This window comes from Astatotilapia calliptera, chromosome 18 (assembly GCF_964374335.1).
Source record: "Astatotilapia calliptera chromosome 18, fAstCal68.1, whole genome shotgun sequence".
In the NCBI taxonomy this organism is placed as follows: domain Eukaryota; kingdom Metazoa; phylum Chordata; class Actinopteri; order Cichliformes; family Cichlidae; genus Astatotilapia; species Astatotilapia calliptera.
The window spans coordinates 26,550,003-26,569,745 of NC_137439.1; the positions used below are offsets into that span (position 1 = coordinate 26,550,003).

The 19,743-nt window shown below is 40.4% G+C and overlaps 1 protein-coding gene across 4 annotated transcripts in view; it reads left to right on the plus strand.

Moving 5' to 3' along the window:
- Positions 1–19,743, plus strand: part of LOC113011259 (low-density lipoprotein receptor-related protein 8-like) — an 82,123-nt gene continuing 62,380 nt past the window's right edge. The window contains exons 1-2 of one of the 4 annotated variants that reach the window (XM_026150711.2): positions 1–215; positions 845–961. In XM_026150711.2, the coding sequence (XP_026006496.2) occupies positions 149–215; positions 845–961 (184 nt within the window). In that variant the 5' untranslated portion in view covers positions 1–148. The remainder of the gene's footprint in view (positions 216–844; positions 962–19,743) is intronic. The other 3 variants (XM_080292760.1, XM_026150712.2, XM_026150710.2) reach the window with 3 other exon arrangements.

Here is a 19,743-nt window from a genome sequence, read left to right on the forward strand (position 1 = left end):
GTCGTCACGCGCCGGGTAGCCAGTGAGGCGGAGGGAGGGGGAGTTTCACACGGCGGAGAGGCAGGCAGCGGCGTCGCAGCGCTACAACAAGAGCGGCTTTTGGGCTTTGTTTCGTGGATGTGAATGAGCTCCATCACCTTCTCCAGAAATGTTGACGGATTTAAGGATATTGCTACTTTTTAATTTGTTCGTCCTCAGGCTTCATTTCACAAAAGGTCAGTTGAAAATTGTTGCCCCCCTCTGCGCGCGAAACGCTATTGAAATAGTAGATAAAGGCTGGTGTGTGATGCTGAGCTGACTGGAAGCGCTCTCTACTCGGCGCGCGCGAGCGTGCGTGTGATACCAAGAGAGCAAAAAGGCTAAAAGGGACTACTTTCTAAAAACAAATTAATGCGCAAGTGTGTTGTTTATTTCACTTTAAAAATGTAATAGGTGAGGTTTCAGGATAGGAAAAAGCCTCTGCGTGTCTGTCATGCATCTGTCATCCATACTGCATCAGAGGTAGTAGCTGTAGTAGCACAGACTGACTGACTGACTGAATCTTTGTCTTTACGTTTGGAAGAATTGAGTCGTGCAGACCCTGGGCCTCTTCTGAGCCCTTCTGTCTTTGAACTGTTAAATATCCTGGGAAAAAGGAGACCGCTATCTGAAAGAAAGCATGCACCATGACGCCTCTAGCCCTTCACCCAATTGACCTGAATGAAGACTGAATATCAATTAGGCATTCATTTGCAAATGACAGTTGAACTAGCCTACAAGAGATTACTGTTATATCCAATTGTTGCTCATCCATCTGGACTCTTATCTCTCCGTTTGTTTTTGTTTTTGTTTTTGTTTCTTGCAGCCACGGATGAGTGTGAGGATGGACAGTTTCAGTGCAGCAACAAAAGGTGTATACCGACCATCTGGAGGTGTGACGATGATGACGACTGCTCAGACAACAGTGATGAAGAAAACTGTCGTAAGTGTTAAAATTAAAGGAGAAATAAACACAGATTAAATATGTTGACTGTGGACCTGCCACGACTAAGGCGTTATTACACAATAACATGTTAAAGCATGATGAAAATAGACATTAACTATATTAATGATTATAACAGTGCAACCCCTCCATCCCTGCTTAATCATAAAAACATCCCACCGTATTATCATGAGGATTAGTCCAGTCAGTGTGATCCTAACCATCAATAGTACTAGAAAAAGTTTAGCTCTGAGTATTCATTAGAGCTAGTCTTTCAATTTTGATCACGATTCGAGTGTGTGCTTCAGCCTGTGTATTTTAAGTTGTGTTTTCTTATTGTGTTAAAAGTCATGAACCAGAAAATGAACCCGCATCCCTCCCAGGTTTCTGCCCTTTCATAGCTTTAGATTTTTTTTTGCTGGCTTTGCTATCTTATTAGGATTTTATCAATTTTCTTTCTACTCACGCATTGTTCACAACGGCCCTGATTCCATAAAAGCCAGCAGAGTTTACAAAGACGCACAAATGCAATCATGCTTTGAGTGAGGATGTGTGCGTTCGCCTCAGGCTAAGAGCGCGTGCAGGTGATTTCATCCCTTCTCCTCCTATAAATAGAGCACTCAACAAGCGTGTTTTCCTAAAATGCGGGTTGATTGGGTGGAACCATTTTCCAATCATCTTCAAATGAAAAGCTGTCCAGGTGAGGGACAGACTGCGTGGTGCATCGCTCCAGTGCACAAAGCTCTGACAGGTATCTTGGATGTGTTGTTCTGGGTGGAAATAATAGAATTCTGCTTTCCTTTTTGACAGCAAACCAGTGGCCTATATTTTGAAAGAATGCTCGTGCTGAAACCAGTGAAATTGTGCCAAAGCTGAAGCCGAGATTTGCGTGTTTGCAGTGCAGCTTCTTTTGTGTCTGGGTTAATTGTGGCTCGGGAGAAAATTCTACACCTCCCCACGCGATCTCATGCATCTCTCTGTTTTTATGTTTTCTCTCTCTCTCCCTTTCTCTTCCACAAAACTCCATCCCCCACACAGACCTGTTGTATACAACCACCTTATACTTCCTATGCGTGTATGGAGGTGTTTCCCTGTTCTTTCCTTGCTTCTCGTCTCCGTCCCAGCAGGACGTGTCCTCAGGCACGCAGAAAAGCAGGTCATTTGGAGCCTGTTTGCTCCTAAAACATTCATGTGTCACTGTTTCAGACACGCACACGAATTCTGACGTTTGGAGAAAAGTGATTGCTCTGCCAGGCTTTATTTCCTCTGTATTTCTTTCATAGGAAATTGTTTGTGGGTTTATTACCCCCTCGTGTGTTTTCCATAAGGAGGAGCTTCTGACACATTTAGGGTTTGAGTGAAAACACTCCCTCTGAAAGCCTTTTAAGCTGAGACTTACTGTCAGCCCACCATTTGATGATTATGACTGTAAAGCATTACATGTTGTTTTATTAGAGAGCGGTACATGTGTGGCCTTCACTCTGTGTCCATCTCCTTTTCCTGTGTGGTCTGTTGTATCTGCGTGGGCAGGCGCTTGTTTCCCTGAGCAGAGATGCAGGGTTTCTGTACCCGCTTCTCTGTAGTGTGTGATCAGAGAGATGCTAAGGATGTTGGCTGTTAAAATTGTACTCCTCTGTACTCTGGCAATTGTTAAAGAATGATTTACTTATCTTTGAGTCATTCTCACAGGTTGCCTCTGTAAGCCGTTTTTCTCTTTCTCCATGTGAAAAGACAGAAGTCAGCCGGTGTTAGGCGGTGAGGTGAAAACCTGTACAACATATGCTGCGTTGGGGGGAGAAGGTGCTGAGGATTTAGCTTGTAAATACAGCAAATCCTGTTCAGAAATGACACCGTTGGTTCTCGTTGGCTGTGAAGCGGTAGCATTTTTTAAATTAAGTTTCTGAATGGCTGAGTGGATTGTCTCACTTTTTTTTTTTTGCTGAAAATATAATATTTCATAACACAATGCCAAGCCAGATATTTCAGTGACTGAATGTGTGCAACAGACCATGGTTATGAAATATGCTGACAGGAAGGAGCTGCAGCTCCTTATTTGTCATGCCAGTGTCACTTTCTTTCTAACCTGACTGTCGCTGGCAGAACAGGTGTCTAAAATACACCAGAATTTCTCATACCAGTAATCTTTATGCACCATGGTGCTTCTCCATCCTTTACCCTGTTTTTGTTAACACCATCCCCCACTAGTTCACCCCCGAGACTGCAATCCCTATCACTCAGTAAACCCCTACCATCCCCCCATTATCAAACTATTCCCCACTGACCGTTCACTCACTGCGGGGACCCATACATTCATACATGCATAATTGCAGTCCCTAATTATGTACAGACACATGTATGGGCCAGACACATGTTAGAATAAACAGAATCACATGAGTACTAATGCATGTGCACACTGTATTTCTGCAGCAGAGAAGTTCAGTCCATATATAAGAAACTACATTTTGTTTACTGGTTGCATAAGTTCCTGGGTGAGGATGAGACGCAAATCCTCCCTCCCTCTCGCTGCATCTGGAGTTGACAGCAGTGGAGGCAACAAAAGAATTCCTCCTTGAATTCTTAAAGTCCAATTTGTGCCGACTCTGATGCGAAGTCGGCGTTTAATCCTCGTCCTGATTATAGCAGCATATCGCCCACTTGCCATCTATCTGCGCTACCTTCAAAGTCCAGAGTGTCCGCTTGACTCTCCTCTCATCCTCGGATGTGATAGGAATCTATTTCATTTGCATTCATGAATTTAACATTCACACCTGCAGGGAGGCATTTCACATCGCCACGTAGCGCTCAAAGTCTTCTGTTGTTTTACACCGCGATGCAGAGTCAGCAACAGGCTGCATGCCTCCTCTCTTTGTCTTCTCTTAGTTAATAAACCTCCACCACTCCCTCATTGCCACACTCACTTTTGAATCTGCCGGCACTCCTCCAAACCTCCCGTAGTCATTTTTTTATTTCTTTGTTCTAAAGCCTTTCGGTGGATGCAGATTCTCTGCTATAGTGTCGAAACCACAGGCCTGCTAACACACCAAGTTTCAGGAAATTAAGAAGCCTCTGTTCAATGCTTGATAAATGCTTGTTTAAAGCTCTATTAAGAGTCCTTAGAACTCACACATCTGAGGCACACTGAGGTCCTTTTAATAGCTTGAGTGCGAAGAAATCGGTCAATATTTTTTAATATGGTCTACTTCGTGCATGATCTGTAAATTGGTTTTATGATATGAGAATAGGTAAGATTATGTCAGTCAATATTATTGTTTTTTTATTTGGCTGCTTGCTAAGTTCTTGAAGGCAGACAGTGCCTCCCCTGCTGACAGAGTATTTTTTGTCATCAATTCAAAATAGCTCACTGGATTTTGTTTTGAAATCCTTCCTTCTTTTTCTTTGCTTTATTATGCTTATGGTATTTCTTTGGCTGCAAATAAAACTATCTGTTAAGCAGTAAGTCATCTTCCGCTTATCCTCTGCATTTTATTTTTCAAGGCTTTCCTCTTTCAAAAAGGGAAAAGTCCTTTGTTATCATAAATATCCACATCTCTGAATGCTCACTTGGCGAACTATTTTTACATACTTTTTGGAACAACTTTGGCCTATCTACAACATCTTCACTTCTTTTTCTGCACTCACGCAGCAGATTCCCACAGAAAGCTAAATGGACTCCACTTTAAAACTCTCTACAGCCTCATGACTCTCTGTTTCTGTTGGCACTGACGGCTGGTCGAACACGCTTCCCGCCAGCTCTACTTTTTGGGTATTTCCGGCTGTTTTTATTGCTCTGACAGGTTATTTTTCTCCTAGCTGTGTTGACATCACCCACCCAGGCTAGTTGACAGCAATATTTCACAAAGTAATGCCGACTGATCAGACACGAGGAAACAGTTTTGCCACCTGCTGAGATCTACTTGTAAATTCAGAAAAATAATACCATTCTGTGTGAGGTTCTGCTTTGTGTCGCTGAGGTTTCAGAAAAAAAAAAGATGCCTTGTATTTTTGGCTTATCAGAGTTAAAAACATTTCTTGAGTGAGTGTGTTTCACCCCACAGTGTCTGAATCTTTTTTGTCTGTGTTCTTTGAAGCTTGAGTGATTGAGTGAAGTTGAAGTGATAGAAAGTGGGAAAAGAAATTATTATGACCCTACAGTGTGAGTCTGGGAGGTTGTTTTGTGTTCCTATCAAATTCTCCCCATAATCTCCACGGCTGTTGTCAACAGACACAGCATGGAAAGGATTACGCCTTTATCTCTCCAAGCTATGAGGCATTTTTTCTGTCGGGTCTGTGGTCAATTTATGTTATGTTAATTCACAAAGATGTGATAATGCCTCAATTAGTCACCAATTTGAAAAGCTACGATAAAGCAAATGTTTTTATTGCAAAAATGTATGGCTTTTAAAACATGTCAGTTCGGTAAACAAACTGATCTTCTGATCTTTCTGACCTGTCCACTTGATCTTTTCCTCAAGAAACAAAGTCTGTGGAAGATCTTTGAGATTATTAAGCAGTTGTGGAAGTTGAAAACTTCTGCCTAAAGAAGAAAAATAAAATAATGTTTGTATTACTGCAATAGCAAGTGTTTTCCCATTTTTAAGGAGAATAACAGCAGTAGTGTTCTATTTCCTGTTATGTTGAAAAACATGTCAACAAGTCCCCTGATGCACCTTACTAGAGCATTTAAGAGCTTTATTCTTGTTTACAAAAACAGAGTTTGTATAATTCTTATGAGCTTGAAAGTATGAAGGTATAACTACCTTTATTCTTCAACACATTTCTTTAAGTAGTCTCCAGGAATAGTTATTTATTCTAGAGACACTCAAAGCTCTTCTTTGGATGTTGGCTGCCTTTTGTTCAGTTCTCTGTCAAGATGATCCCACATTGCTTCAATAAAGTTGAGGTCTGGGCTCTGGGGAGGACAATCGTTGCTTATAGCGTTCCACTGAATGTTTTTCTATCTAGATATGCTTTTACTGCATTGGCAGTGTGTTTGGGAATATATTAAATTATGAAATGCTTTCCACATGGTATTGCATGCTGGATCAAAATCTGATGGTACATTTCTGTGTTTATGTCAAAGTGAGAAACTTAGCTGTAGCTAATGAAGATGATGGTAGTAGCTAGAATTCTCTTAAAGTAGCCAAATGCCTCATGATCAAATAAGTAAAGGACATGAATGGATGAATGAGATTCCTACTGTCCCAATATGCAAGTTACTTCATCATCAATTTTTTCGGATCTACAACAACACTGGCTGAAATGCAGTCTCACAAACTGTGACTGAGCCCCCACTGTGTTTTACAGATGGCTGTGGACACACAGTGTTGCACCTCTCTCCCACCCTCTGAATATACCTCAGCCTTTTCTCCTTGTTTCCGTTGATTAAGAATGGCTTCTTGACAGCCACACGTCTACTGAGACCATTTCTGATGAGGCTTCAGTGAACAGTAGATGGATCAACTGAAAGGCCAGATGCATCTCTCAGGTCCTGTGTCAGACCTTTGATGGATTTTTTCCTGTTTCTCAAGGAACTGATTTTCAGATACTGTTCATCTTCTTTATATAGTTTTTTTTTAGGCCTGGCAGTTCTTCTGTTGTCCTCTACTTATCCAGGTTCCTAAACAAAACATAAACTGCACATCTTAGCTGTTTGGGAATCACCAAATCAACTAAAGAAATTGGAAAAAAATTGGTGTTTTGTGATAGGCTACTAGTAGCAAAGTGCCTAAAGATACAAAAAAAAATTGGTTCTAAGTTGTCTGTTATGTGTAGAGACTCACTGGTACATCGCTTGAGTTGTCTTTTCTATGCTTGACTGATTCATAGGTACGTTTTAAGTGATTTGACAAAGAAAAACATTCCTGTAAATTTGTTTAGGTACAGGGACTGGAGTTAAAATGAGTAAAAAAGCAGCCAATGTTCAAAGAAGAACTTTGAAAGACCTTCAGAAAGCCTGGATAATGTTTGCGAAAGCAAGCTCCTTAGAAGCAAAAAGTTTTCCTCATTATGTAATTTATTTATGTAGTCTAAAAAAATCAGGTCCAACCTTCATTTACGGGGCGATCGTGGCTCAAGAGTTGGGAGTTCGCCTTGTAATCGGAAGGTTGCCGGTTCGAGCCCCGGCTCGGACAGTCTCGGTCGTTGTGTCCTTGGGCAAGACACTTCACCCGTTGCCTACTGGTGGTGGTCAGAGGGCCCGGTGGCGCCAGTGTCCGGCAGCCTCGCCTCTGTCAGTGCGCCCCAGGGTGGCTGTGGCTACAATGTAGCTTGCCATCACCAGTGTGTGAATGTATGGGTGGATGACTGGATATGTAAAGCGCTTTGGGGTCCTTAGGGACTAGTAAAGCACTATATAGATACAGGCCAGGCCATTCATTCACAGCGATCTTGAGCAATTAAAATGCTATAAAATGTTTTTAAATCAGCCTTCAGTCAAACCACAGTCCTTCTGGAAACAGCTTGTTACAATCCTGTTATCTTAGAACCCCTTTTTAAATGAACGTGGTTTATTTTCAGTGGATAACGGAATTAAAAAAAGGAGCTCACCAGTAAAAATCTGATTTGCAAATTTGATGAATTTACTGAAAATAATAGGTGTTTAACCCCCCCCCCCCAAGTTCTCCTCTGCATGTGTAGACACCAATAGAAAGGACTAACTCAACAGTTCCGGTTCAACCCAACAGCACACTTGGAACAAATGCAACACTAATTACTTCCAAGACTACAGTGTGGCAAAAAAAGAGAAGCGTATATTTACCTACATCTTTATTACGATAAGAACTAAATGTACGTGCTGCTATATAGTTATAATTGTTGTGAACCTCGACTGCTCATAAGCGTCAGAACACGATAAGCTCATGTGTCGTTCTGTTATAATGTCTCTGGTTTTACAGATTAACCAGATATTTTCTTCCACATTATGCTAACTTATCGACGTGTGTGCGTGTGTGTGTTTGTGTATTACTATTTGCTTGTTTGCTGGTCCTACTGGCCTACTGCCCTGTATCTGCATGTCTCCAAGCCAGCTTGCCCTAAGTGATCATTAAGAAGTCTGCAGCTCCAATTGAGCTATTATCTCAGATTAGTGTGTGTCGTTACACAACGTTGCAGAGCGAGAGAGAGGGGATTAATGTGGGGGTATAAAACATCACTCAGCCTCAGCCTCTTCCCATCATCTGCCACATATTTATCCCTTTTTCCACTTGTCTTTTTAGTGCCTTCACCTCAGTGAAAACCATTTGTATGCATCATTTTAAAGATTACACCTCCCAGAAATCTGTGTTTATTTCAAGGGATAAAAAGCAGATATTTCTCCGAGGACACTCTTAGCAGTGTGTCTCGCCTCATGAAACTTACTGTTTCAATTCTGTTGAACTACCGAAATACTGCTGAGGCACTAAAATAACTTCATCAGCTAAAGTCTGTGCAGAGAATCTTTATTATGGAGTTAACACTGGGTTCTGGTTTCAATATTTAACTGTTTTAAAATCAATGAAAACTTTACAGGGCTGGAATTTTAATCATATCGTTTAAAGGCCGTCATTAACCCAAAATATTTAGATATTTAGCTCATATTTAGAGCTTTTCTGTGAGTTAATGGTGTAAAATGTATCCTGTAAACTCTAGAGCAGTGTTCTTAAAGTACTGGAAGTTACATATGGTGGTGAGGTAGGGCACTTTGTGTTTGAGATCTGGGATGCTTGTTTTAACTGATAAAGTGATTCTGTTACACATCCCTGTAGTTTTTTGTAAAAGTGATTCAGTGGCAGTGAAATGAACCCAGGTCACTTTGAAAATCGATAAGACACATGCTGGATGTTCGAGAGCGGCTGCCTGCTCTGTGAACCCAGGCCTTGGGCCCGCTGGCATCCAGGCAGACAGCGCCTTTCATCCAGAATCACTGTCAGGAAAAAAAAAAAAAAAAAACAGACCCACAAGGGATGATGTTGGCACACACTCCAAGAGCTGTGGCACTTAGCAACTTGTGACTCATTTTGGTGAAAAATGCGACTTCATGTGACACAACAGCCGTGCTCATGAATCTCTTCTGACAGCTGCGACAATGTTGGGATTGGATGATTGTGGCTGTGAGTATTACTTTATTTTGATTTATCTTTTTTTTTGGATGAGTAAACATATTCATCACAGAACTACTGAGGATATTATGCATCTCTGAAGTCAGGCCAGGGCAACACAGAGCGTCAGCACTGTGTGCGGTAGTGAATTGGAATGATGAGCAAATAGCTATGACACAGCAACCATAGCCCTCGGACTCTTTCGTTTTATTGATGATTCAATGTAGCCGGATAAAGTATGAGTGTCACCTCTGCTCACACAGGCCATATTCGCTTCCTTTTGCCCAGCTACATACTGACTCATTACATCGCCACCATCACAGTGTTGAAGCTTTGCATGCGGGCTGTCACTGCGTTGAATCATACCACCTGCCTACATGTCTCCACCTTTACAGCAACCATCAGAACAGTGCGCGTAGCTTGAAATGAACTGTGGACAATCCAGCTGGCCTAAAGAGCCATTCAAATCTCCAGACAAAGGGCGCAAACAGTGGTTATCCTTATAACAAGCAATATCCTATTGCATGGTTGTCAACTGCAGAATTGAGCAAACATAAACTCCCTTATTAAAAAGTAACTTTATTAAAAATGTTAACATTACAATTTGTGGACACGCAATGAAAGGCTGATAAGTGGCATACTGACTTTACTATTTGAGATAATGTAAGTCATTTTAAGTTAGCTTTTGCATTTATGCAACGTTAGCCATTGCTAACATTTTACCCTGTGGAACATAGCTGATTCAAAGTCAGGCTGGAGCTATCATGGCACAATTTACACTATATGGTAGTTTTCCTGTGCTTCTGGGTTTCTTTCTTCTTCTTCAGCATACAAGGACAGACATGAACACTTGTAGGTGTATGCTGCCCTGCCAGTGCCGTAAGAATTGCAGTCTTAGGACATATGCTGCCTACAATACCTGTCCTAACAAAGAAAACAAGTACTATTACATTTTCAGAATTTTGCTATTGAAATGTGTTGGAACATATATCATACATACATCATGTTTTTTTTAAAGTAAGTTTACAAAATGTAAGTAAATTGCTGTAAAAAAAAGCCTCAAATATCAGAGTAAGGTTCTGAAATTTCTAGTTTTGCCTAAATACTATCACTCAGTTATATTTAATTTCCCATCGCCTGAGGAAATGCTATTAGCTTCCCTTTCCTCTTAAGGAATGACATATAATTAAATTTCTGCAGAAATGCAGAATGTGTGAGCTAAGCCTAAGTTAAATGAGGGTTTTATTGTGTCAGGCATTGCATTACCTGAACAGTCATAACAAATTAGAATGAGACTTGAACTAATTTTCTCAGCAGTAGAGATTTAAGCAAGAGAAGCCTTGAATCTGTACAGACGTGGACTATCAAATGATTTCTCTTCAACAATGACCTTCCAATTAGCAGGAAAATGGTTTTACATGGGCTAATCAAATGTCTAGACTGCTAGATCTGTACTGTAGATCTGAACAAAGAAAGATTTGCCATTTTTTGACTAGAGGAATGTAACATAACCATCCGTTCAGAGTAACTTGTTTTGCTGTCCCCCGCAGGCCTTTCTTACATCAAAGATTTTCAGAAAGATGCTTTCGCTCATGTGAAATCTGCATTTGAAAACAGCAGCAGCAGACCCAATTCGATTATTTAGTTTTCCTTGAAATATTTTGTCTGCACACAAAAAAATGGGCTGTGTAAACCTGCTTGGGTGTGTTTTGATTTAGATATTAACTATGAATGCGCAAAAACACACAGTGAAAAATCTTACCAAAATCTTGTAGCTATAACTTGGTTTTGAATTTGTAATGAAACTTATTTTACCATTATTTTCATGTTTAATCACACTGCTGTGTGGAGGTTTTAATAGATTTCTGCAGGCAGAAGGAGAAAGTACATCTCATTTCAGAAAAGGTCAGTCATGCCTGTTTAATTTATAAAGCTTATATTTAAATCATAGATATGATTTAAATATAAGCTTTCTAATTTAATCATATATAATGACATAATGCTTATTCATTATTCACCCTGTCTGTGTGTGTTAACACAAAAGTTGTGGCTTAGTATTCGAGCAAAAGTTTTCTTGGAAGTAGTTGGAAATGCAAGCAGAGAAGTGGGAAACGTTAGCTAGCAGATGGTTTGTCTGAGCCGCACTTGACCCCGTGTGCTTCCGGCAGGAATATTGCGATCAAAGCTGAGCGGCTAAGCTCTGCCTAGAGATAGATATGTTTTAAATGCATAGCCATTGGCCCATCACACGTACGCACATAGTATGGATGCACAAGACACACCCTGGCTGCACACTGAAAGGCATTGAGTTCACATGAAATGAAAACGTGGTCTATTTTATTGGTTTGTGCATACCCTTTGTGAATGGGTAATGATGTAATCTCTTGTGACATGGATCACCAGAAAAAGAAGAACCACACTGATGCCGAGTTTAGAGAAATAAAAGGAGTGAAAGAGGAGGCAGAGCCAAGGAGGGTGTCGTTGCGGAGCGGGGCAAGGCATGGGGGCAGGGATAAAGAGTGCTGCAGTGTCATTGATTTTAGAGTGGTTGTTTTGCTGTGTTATTGTTCAGATGCAGATCAGATAAAGTGTAGCCGATAAGACACACAGCCAATTAGAAATCAGCTGTAGTCTCTCCTTTAGAGAGGTGAGAGTTGAGGTTGAGTTTTCTGTTGCACTCTGCACAGAAAGAAGACAACTAAATCGCTAAGTTAACAGAGACAAAGCTCTTACTCAAGCATGAGTACAAAACTAAAAGCAATGCCAATTGGTTTGAAAGAAGAGCCACTCACTGCAGAACATCTGCTCAGGCTCAGGCAGCCAGGCTGCTGGAAACACCTGGCATTAATGCAGCTTTCCTGCTCTTCTAACACGGCTGTGTGAATCAGATTTTCTGTGTTTAACTTTAAGTCAAGGAGTGGCAAAGCAGCTTACACTGGGGGTTCAAATATATAAATATATAAAGTCATTGTGCTATTTATTTATATTTCATTCATGCTATTATATCTCTGTTTTACAAAATCAACAGGGATACTCTATTCAAAATATTACTCTATCACTTTTCACTTATATGGAACATATAGGGAACATTTCTGAAGAAGCAATGTTGTGTCTTGTAAGATGATGTGTAAGATGGTGATTACAATATTAGATACACAAAAAGCAATCAAATCTGGATTGTTGTGCTAGTATTTTTGCTTGGACAAGACTACTTCTTCCAGCCCTGATTACATTGTAGCTTACCAATAGTGATGTGTAGCCTGTGTCTTAAAAATGCTAGCCTGGTCCATTTGTTGATTGCACATGAAGGTTGATGGAGGCACTGTGTGCTTCCATCAGCCTGTTTGCAATCAGTCCAGACAACCCACTCTTTTCATTTTAGGCAATAAAACCTTTCCTCTTGATGCTTTGCCTTGCTGATATTAATATAGGTAAACCCCCCCCTTTCTTTTTTACGTTACCAGTCCACCTGTCATCTCTGAATTCTCCCTCCAAACTCTCTCAAACAGTACAAGCGGGGCACTGGATCTGCGAACTGATTGAAGAGAGTACTGTCTATATGGTTCAAGTGCTAAAGCCAAAATGCATGTATGTGTGTTAGATTATGTTGCAACATTGGTTTTATAGAAACAAATAAGTGGCTTCCACCAAAAAATTTAGTTTTTTTTATTAGCAAATTGTAGTTTATTGTTAGTTATAAGCCTAGCAGGAAACCCATTAACTGCATACAGTTTGGTGAGCTCAAGCTTAAAAAATAAAATATTGACCTCTAAGAAACAGTATTTCTTACAGGATTATTACAGTGTGCACATCTATCGCTTTTGTTTTGTACCCATTTTGTATGTGACTCCTCCTAAACCATGACATCAATAATTTACAGTGCTTTTTTACTCACTAATCTGCAAAGTCTGGTGCAGAGAACTATTACTTTTTTCTATCCACACAGCAGAAGTCACACTTTTGCATATAGTACAGTACCCTGGCCTACTTTGAATATCCACTCCACATATATTCTTACAGGGTAGAAATAGGAGTGAAAATGTCCCAGAAAAAACCTTCATTAAATTGCCTCATGCAACATGAGGATGCTATTGCATCGTAAAGCTACAACACATTTAACACAGCCCACTGGAAATGATGTCATGGTGTTTAAGGAAATGTGCAAGCTTGCATTTGCTTTATTCTACGGGCTTGTAAAATTGGCTTTGTAAATGCAAAGACTAACCAATCCGGGTTGCGTATAAGACTTACATGTTTTCCGATGAGTGTCCCAAATTAAACTATTACCAATGTTATACTGACAGTCTTGGCATGTTCCCATAGGCCTTAAGGGTGATGGAGTGTGGTTACTTGTTTAATCTGCCCAGTTTGGCATGAAATCAGTGTTGTGACATTTTAGTCTTTAGGAATTCAGACCAAGTCTGCTGTAATATTCCTCTGCTCAGTACGGCTTAAGAAAGAACCATGAAAACAGCTAATGAATCATTTCATTTCTCTACTATTAGTTTAAATGAGGCCAACCGAAATGCTACATCTCTGATCTGTAACAAGTGTACCGTGCTTTTAATGGAACCATCTGAGCTTTGCATGCATGAAAGAAGCTGTGGTAAAGAGCCTAGCTGCTTTGTCACTTTCAGCTTTTCCAAAGACACTCAGTTGAAGACGTAGTTTGCTCATGCTGATGCATATATATTATAGTCTTTTACTGCAAAGAGAAACAGAGCAGAGCATTGAGGTAGCGTTGCATCTTTTGAGAGTAATGTGAGGTGTTTGGATTTATCTATGAATTATTTACCCAGTGTACTTACAACTCCAGATGATTTTCTATGCTTGGTAGCAAACATCCAGACCACATCTAACCTTGTGATCCTCTGTGCTTCGAGGTGTATTCAATCTCTTAATAATTATTACGTTTAAAGCATTTCACAGCTTATATCATGCGCATGGCATGAGGAGAAGTTGCTTTGTGCCACTTTGCTAACACAGAGAAGCTTTGGCGGTGAGGGGGGAAGCCTTTAGTCACAGTCTGAGTAATCTGTTTCTGTGGTGGGTTGGTTCAGGATTCTTTGATTGGACAGTGGGTATTTGGTGGGTCCACACTTAAGAATATCAGCTCTCACAGGGTCCATCAATAGGTGTCTGTGACTTTGTTCTTCCTGCCTGACTCTAGTGTGCAGTGTGTGAGAAGAAGAAGAAAGAAAAAAATGCATGCATTTAGAAACAGAGAAACAGACGGCCTACTCAGACGTGCAGAAGTGGGCGAATATGCGTGAGCGCGTGTTATGTTTGCATGTAACTGTCGGGTGATGTTCAAACAGCAGCTAGGATTAAAGTCTGAGCATGTCTTAATTACACTTTCTTGTTGCTAGGGGCAGACTTTCTAGAACAAGAAATTTGACCTCGGGCAGTATTACAGTTATGTTAATTTTCGTCTGCAGTGGGAAATGTAAAATCTGCTCTCAGTGCCTTGTCACAGCAATTTCAGTGGCTTAGTCTGCAGGCCAGTGAGGGTGTTTCTGAAAATTTGGCCTTTGTGTTTTGTGCTATTGGAATCAGGTCTTTGCAAGAGAAAGGAAGGAGAGAAGAAGAAAAAGAGATGTGGCTCATTCTCTGCATAGGGTAAATGGCTAATCTCCCATTTCTCATTACAGCCCCCTGGTTAGTATAGAAATTAAAATCCAGTGTGGCACACTTTTCCTTATACGGGACTGACTATGGTGTAGGCTCGCTTCATACGTTTGGTTGCTGTGTAACCGAGAGTGACAAGTCACTCTTTGACTTACTCTTAAATCCAGTATTATAAACTCAAGATGCTTAATGGAAGGCCACTGGAAAGTAGACTAATGAGACCAGACATCATCCCTTCTAAAGGCTTTTAAAGACATACGGAAACAGGAATGTAATAATATAGATTGCCCGCAAGTGCTTTTGTAGATTAATTTATAAAGTACAAGATCCGCATTCTAAATGAGAGAATCATCAGAGACTCAAATGCCCGTAACAAATAGCTCTGGGGCTTATTTACACTTGGATCCTGTATTGATGTAAAACCCAGATGCAACTTTTCATGTTATAGACAGATTTCCCAGCATTCCCTTTCAAAGTGAAATACTGGGCAATCACAAACGTTACCAAACTGCATTAAGGTTCTGTATCTAATTGAAGCAGAAGCTGGATTAATGTTACCCAGTGTTCCCCATTTCTTATCAAATTGGCTGCTGTGAAATAGGTCATTTAGAAAAATTACAATCTTGATTGCACCTGCTTTAGTCTGCCTATCATTTTGCTCTCAATTAATGTTTTCTCCTCCTCATAGCTGAAACCTAACCTGAAGGTGTCCTTGAAGCTATGCTTAACATAATAAGAGAGTTTATTCCTGCAATGATGGGTGCTGCTCTGAGAAACATGCTGCAGGCTTTGGCATAACATCTCACTAAATCACTCAAAAGACTAAAAAGTCAAGCTTAGAGGTCTATTAACAAAGCATTTTAGTTTTGTAGCTAAGAGCTGTTGAAAAAGACACATAAACACGTTTGACTGTAAGTTAAAGTGTTGTTTTACTCAGATTATTCATACACTTCTTATATTCAGAAACACTATACACAATGAGTAACTGTACTTTAAATATTACGTATGATTGTGGCGACATATTTCCAAGGGAGCTCTTTATTTTACTTATCACTTACTTACCTTGTTACATTAAAAAAAGAGTAAGATCTTATACAAATGTTGGTGTGTTGGATAAAATCATACTACTTGAATCTGGCCAAAAATTCTTTTCACTTCAGCTTTTTTAGTTATGGTTTAGCTCTGTTGGTCTATATTTTCGTTGGATACATTGTCCTGAAATTTTGTCCCAAATAATGAATCCAAATGATAATCCTGTGACTTTAAATCCTTGAACAGCTCACACATGGACTGCTATAAAAATTGGCCACAATTGTTAGCATGCTAGCATTAGGGCTGTGCCGTATCATATTGTCTGCAAGGATACTGATATGAATTTAAGTGCTATAAAATTTTCAGATCTCTGTTGATGTGCCAAATTCTTACTACAATACTGTACTGTACCACTGGTACAGTATCATAGTTAGACATGGCCACACGCTGATTTTTTTGAAGGACTATTTTGAACTCTTGAGCCTACGCCATCGCGATTTGATGAGCGTGAAGCAGGGCTGACTGTGGAACTGCATACTCGGTGGATAACAGCGAGTAAATCACAAGTCTGGAGACAGGTGTTTACTTAGCTCAGTGCCCAGGGCTGTTTTCCCATAGCGTCCTATAGGACTAGAAGGTGTTTTACGACAGCAGGTATCACACTCCCATATGCAGAAAGGCTATTGCAGGGACTTGAATTCAAGTTCTTGTTTTATTTTTTAGCCATCTTTAATACTAGTCTATGGTTAGTATTTACATCAAAGTACTGGTTTGCCAAATTACAGCCTGACAGACAGGCTAACATGGCTGCATGTTATGGTTGCAAATATTTCCCATTACCAAATCTGCCTGAGAACAATAGGTCCACTTTATGAATTGTGGCAGTCAGATCTTAATAGTGAATGATAGCATTTGGTCGTGGAGTTATAATTACTTTTGATTGTTAAGAGGAATGTCTCCTGTGTTTCAGCCACATTGAAACTCAGAGGAGAATCTTCAAGTGAAGGGCAAAATTGCTTTGGGATTGACTTAATTAATTTCCATTCCATGATTATTTTTTTACTTCATAAAGGAATAGCCCCCCCCCCCCCCCCCAAAGAGGATTTAGTCAGAGCTGAAGGAAGATTATCAGCAATATGATAAAAATTGTTAATTTGGCTTTAAAATACCCAAGAATACAAAAATAACAGGTCAGGGCGTAGATTTTCTCCAATAAGACAACGTAGACTTTTTGTTAGTGTACATAGAGCGATCATACTGTGTTGTCACCTGCCAAGAGAAAGAAAGACAGAAGAAGAAGAAGAAGACAAAGAAAACCCTGCATTCAGATTGTTGCTCAGCAGGTCAGACTCTCATTTTTGAATCACAGCTTTTTTCTCAGATTTCTAAAAGCCACTGTATCTACTTACACTGATGATAACACTGACTACAGTGATTCTGATGTGCATTTAAAGGCTGAAGTACTGTTGTTACTGTGTGCTGGACTATAGGCATTGTATTGGTGGTATTTGTTAAAGCTCAGATGTTTAAACACTATGATGCTGTTGCGTGTGCACTGTCGCAGTCATTGAGCGACAGGGGGTCAACAGGGGGGCTGTTGTGAGCTTGCTACTGCATTTTCAGGCGAAGATAAATATATTTTTTTTTATTTCTTCATCTCATCCAACTACAGCACTAAACTCGCAGTGCTGATGTTCCTAAGTGAACTGCTTTCACTGTGCTAACTTTCCTCAATCTTCCTGCTTCTTTTTTTAGGCTCATGTTATAGTTTTGAAATCTGGATCGACTGCGTTTTTATAGATGTGGACTTCCAAGATAAGAGATTTTCGCTCTACACTGGAGAGTATGAAATGCTGTCCTTTTCTATGCAGGGATATCCTTGAATATCTCCTTCAAGCAAGCCTCTGAATCCCCTGCTGTGCCATTAGCAACTGATAGTAAAGTACTGTGCCTTTGCTGAATACCTGCAAGGTTAAGGTGTGTGGACAGTTTTAATTTGAAGCAAAAAATTGCAAAGAAAGATTTTATGTGTGCAGTCGAGGTTTGCTGAGTGTAGACTGTTATAAGGCTGTGATGGGGAATGCAAGGCCAGGGACTCAACACAGTACCAAAGGTTATGACCGTTACAGATTATATAAGTTATGTTCATCGGGGTCTTGGTTTGAACTCTACGCAGACTGTGTTCTTTCAGGCTATGAGGAAGGAGCATCTGGCTGCTGTGCTGATTTCTATCGAAGCATGCAGGAGAGGCTCTGGGGGAAGAGCAGCAGTGACGGTGTCAGCTGTTTGGCTGAGGGACCTGTCCTAAAACTGTGTGTGTCTGTGTGTGTTTCCCTGCCAGGGAGACTTTATTAACCAAAAACTCTGGGGCAGGTGACAGACTACAGCAACCAGCTTGTCTTCGTTCATTTGGAGGGCACCTTATTTAGATAGTTTACCGCAATAAGCAGGTGCTTTACCGCATTTCTTTGACATTGCACTGTTATCTGCAGTGGTTGCTTATGTAATGTTTTTAAATGGTTTGCGAAGGTTGTTGTTTCTGTGTGTGAACGGTCAGAGAATCAGCCATTTATCAAAAGTTAAGCCTTCACCGTTTTATCTTAACACAAGAGGCCACTCCATCTGTCTAGTAGGATTAGATTTATTCTGAAGGCTCCTGTTTTTCTGCTCATTTCTGATAAAAGTAGGATTTGGGGCTGCATTCACTAGCTCTAACTGTGGAAAAGTGTGCATAATCTGACCCTTGCTGTGGACTTAGAGACAGCAGTAGGGGCTGGTTCCTATTTAAACTTTGCCTGCAGGACATTCGTGTCACGTTGATGTAACACAAACCACATTCAACACATGAAACAAGGTAGTTCATCAAAGATGTACTCCTCTCTACTCGGTGCAGACTCATTTCATTCCCTCCGTTACACCCTCTTCTTGTGTGGTTCCCATCACTTTTTCTAGCAGCTTTACTCTTGAAGCTATGTCTTTCATATTTCACTGGTAATGTCTTCTGGGCTCCTCTCTGACACTCCTGGGGTCTGATTGTTCTCCCTGCTGAATCATTAGCTGGCTGCTGGATTTAATATAGGGAACACAGTGGAGAGAAGTACCTGTACCACCAAGTGTAACTGCAGAACCACTTGTACAGTAATGGTTTTAACTCCATAATGAGATGAGCACTAAAACACCATTTTCAAAGAAGGTAGAGTGCAGCCTGAAATAAGGTGTAAACTGTATTCTTAGATTCACCTTCTGGTGTCTGATATGATCTCTTTTCTTATCTTTTTTTTCTAAATTACAACTTATACATAAAATTTAAATCCCATAAATTCATAAATGTAGTGTAAATAGAGCCTGTAGGTGCTGTTTGCGTGTCTGCAAACAAATTGTAGAAATTAGTTGCTTTCTAAAATGCAGTAAGATCTTACCGGCTCATGTCACTTTTTCATGCTTCACTGAATAACATGCTGAGTCCTCTGCAAAATTGGACTTGCCTTTAGTTTGTATAAAGGCACAGTGTATTCCAGTGACAGTGCCAGGTTATAGGATGAAACTGTTGACATATGGCTGTAGATCAACCATATTTTGTGTCTCTAAACCAGGAAAAACACACAGGAAGAAAGGATTTTAACAGAAGGTCAGACACATGGAGAAGGCGTCACGCAGTGAACGCTGGTGTACGTGTGTATGTGTGTCGTCCTATATTTGTGTGTTTGCTTCTCTTGGCAAGCTTGTCTTGTAAGCGCCAATGTATGCGTTATATCTGCAACATTTGTCAGTGTGTCAGCTCTGTGGTAGGGTGTACACGGGAGTGTGCCTGTCCACCCACGTGTATACTTCATATATGAGCTTGAAGATCAAAAGGCAGCAGACTGTCGCAGGAGCGTGAAAAAAAGCTCCAAAAAGGCTTGAAAACCTCTTGAGAAACTGAGATACAGATGTGTCCTGTTGCTTTCTTACAGATGCTTGTGCACAATCCACTATACTTCAGTGTGATGTTGCTCCATGATACTATTGGCTTCAAGGTAAATCTCTAGGGATTTAGCTAAGCTGGAC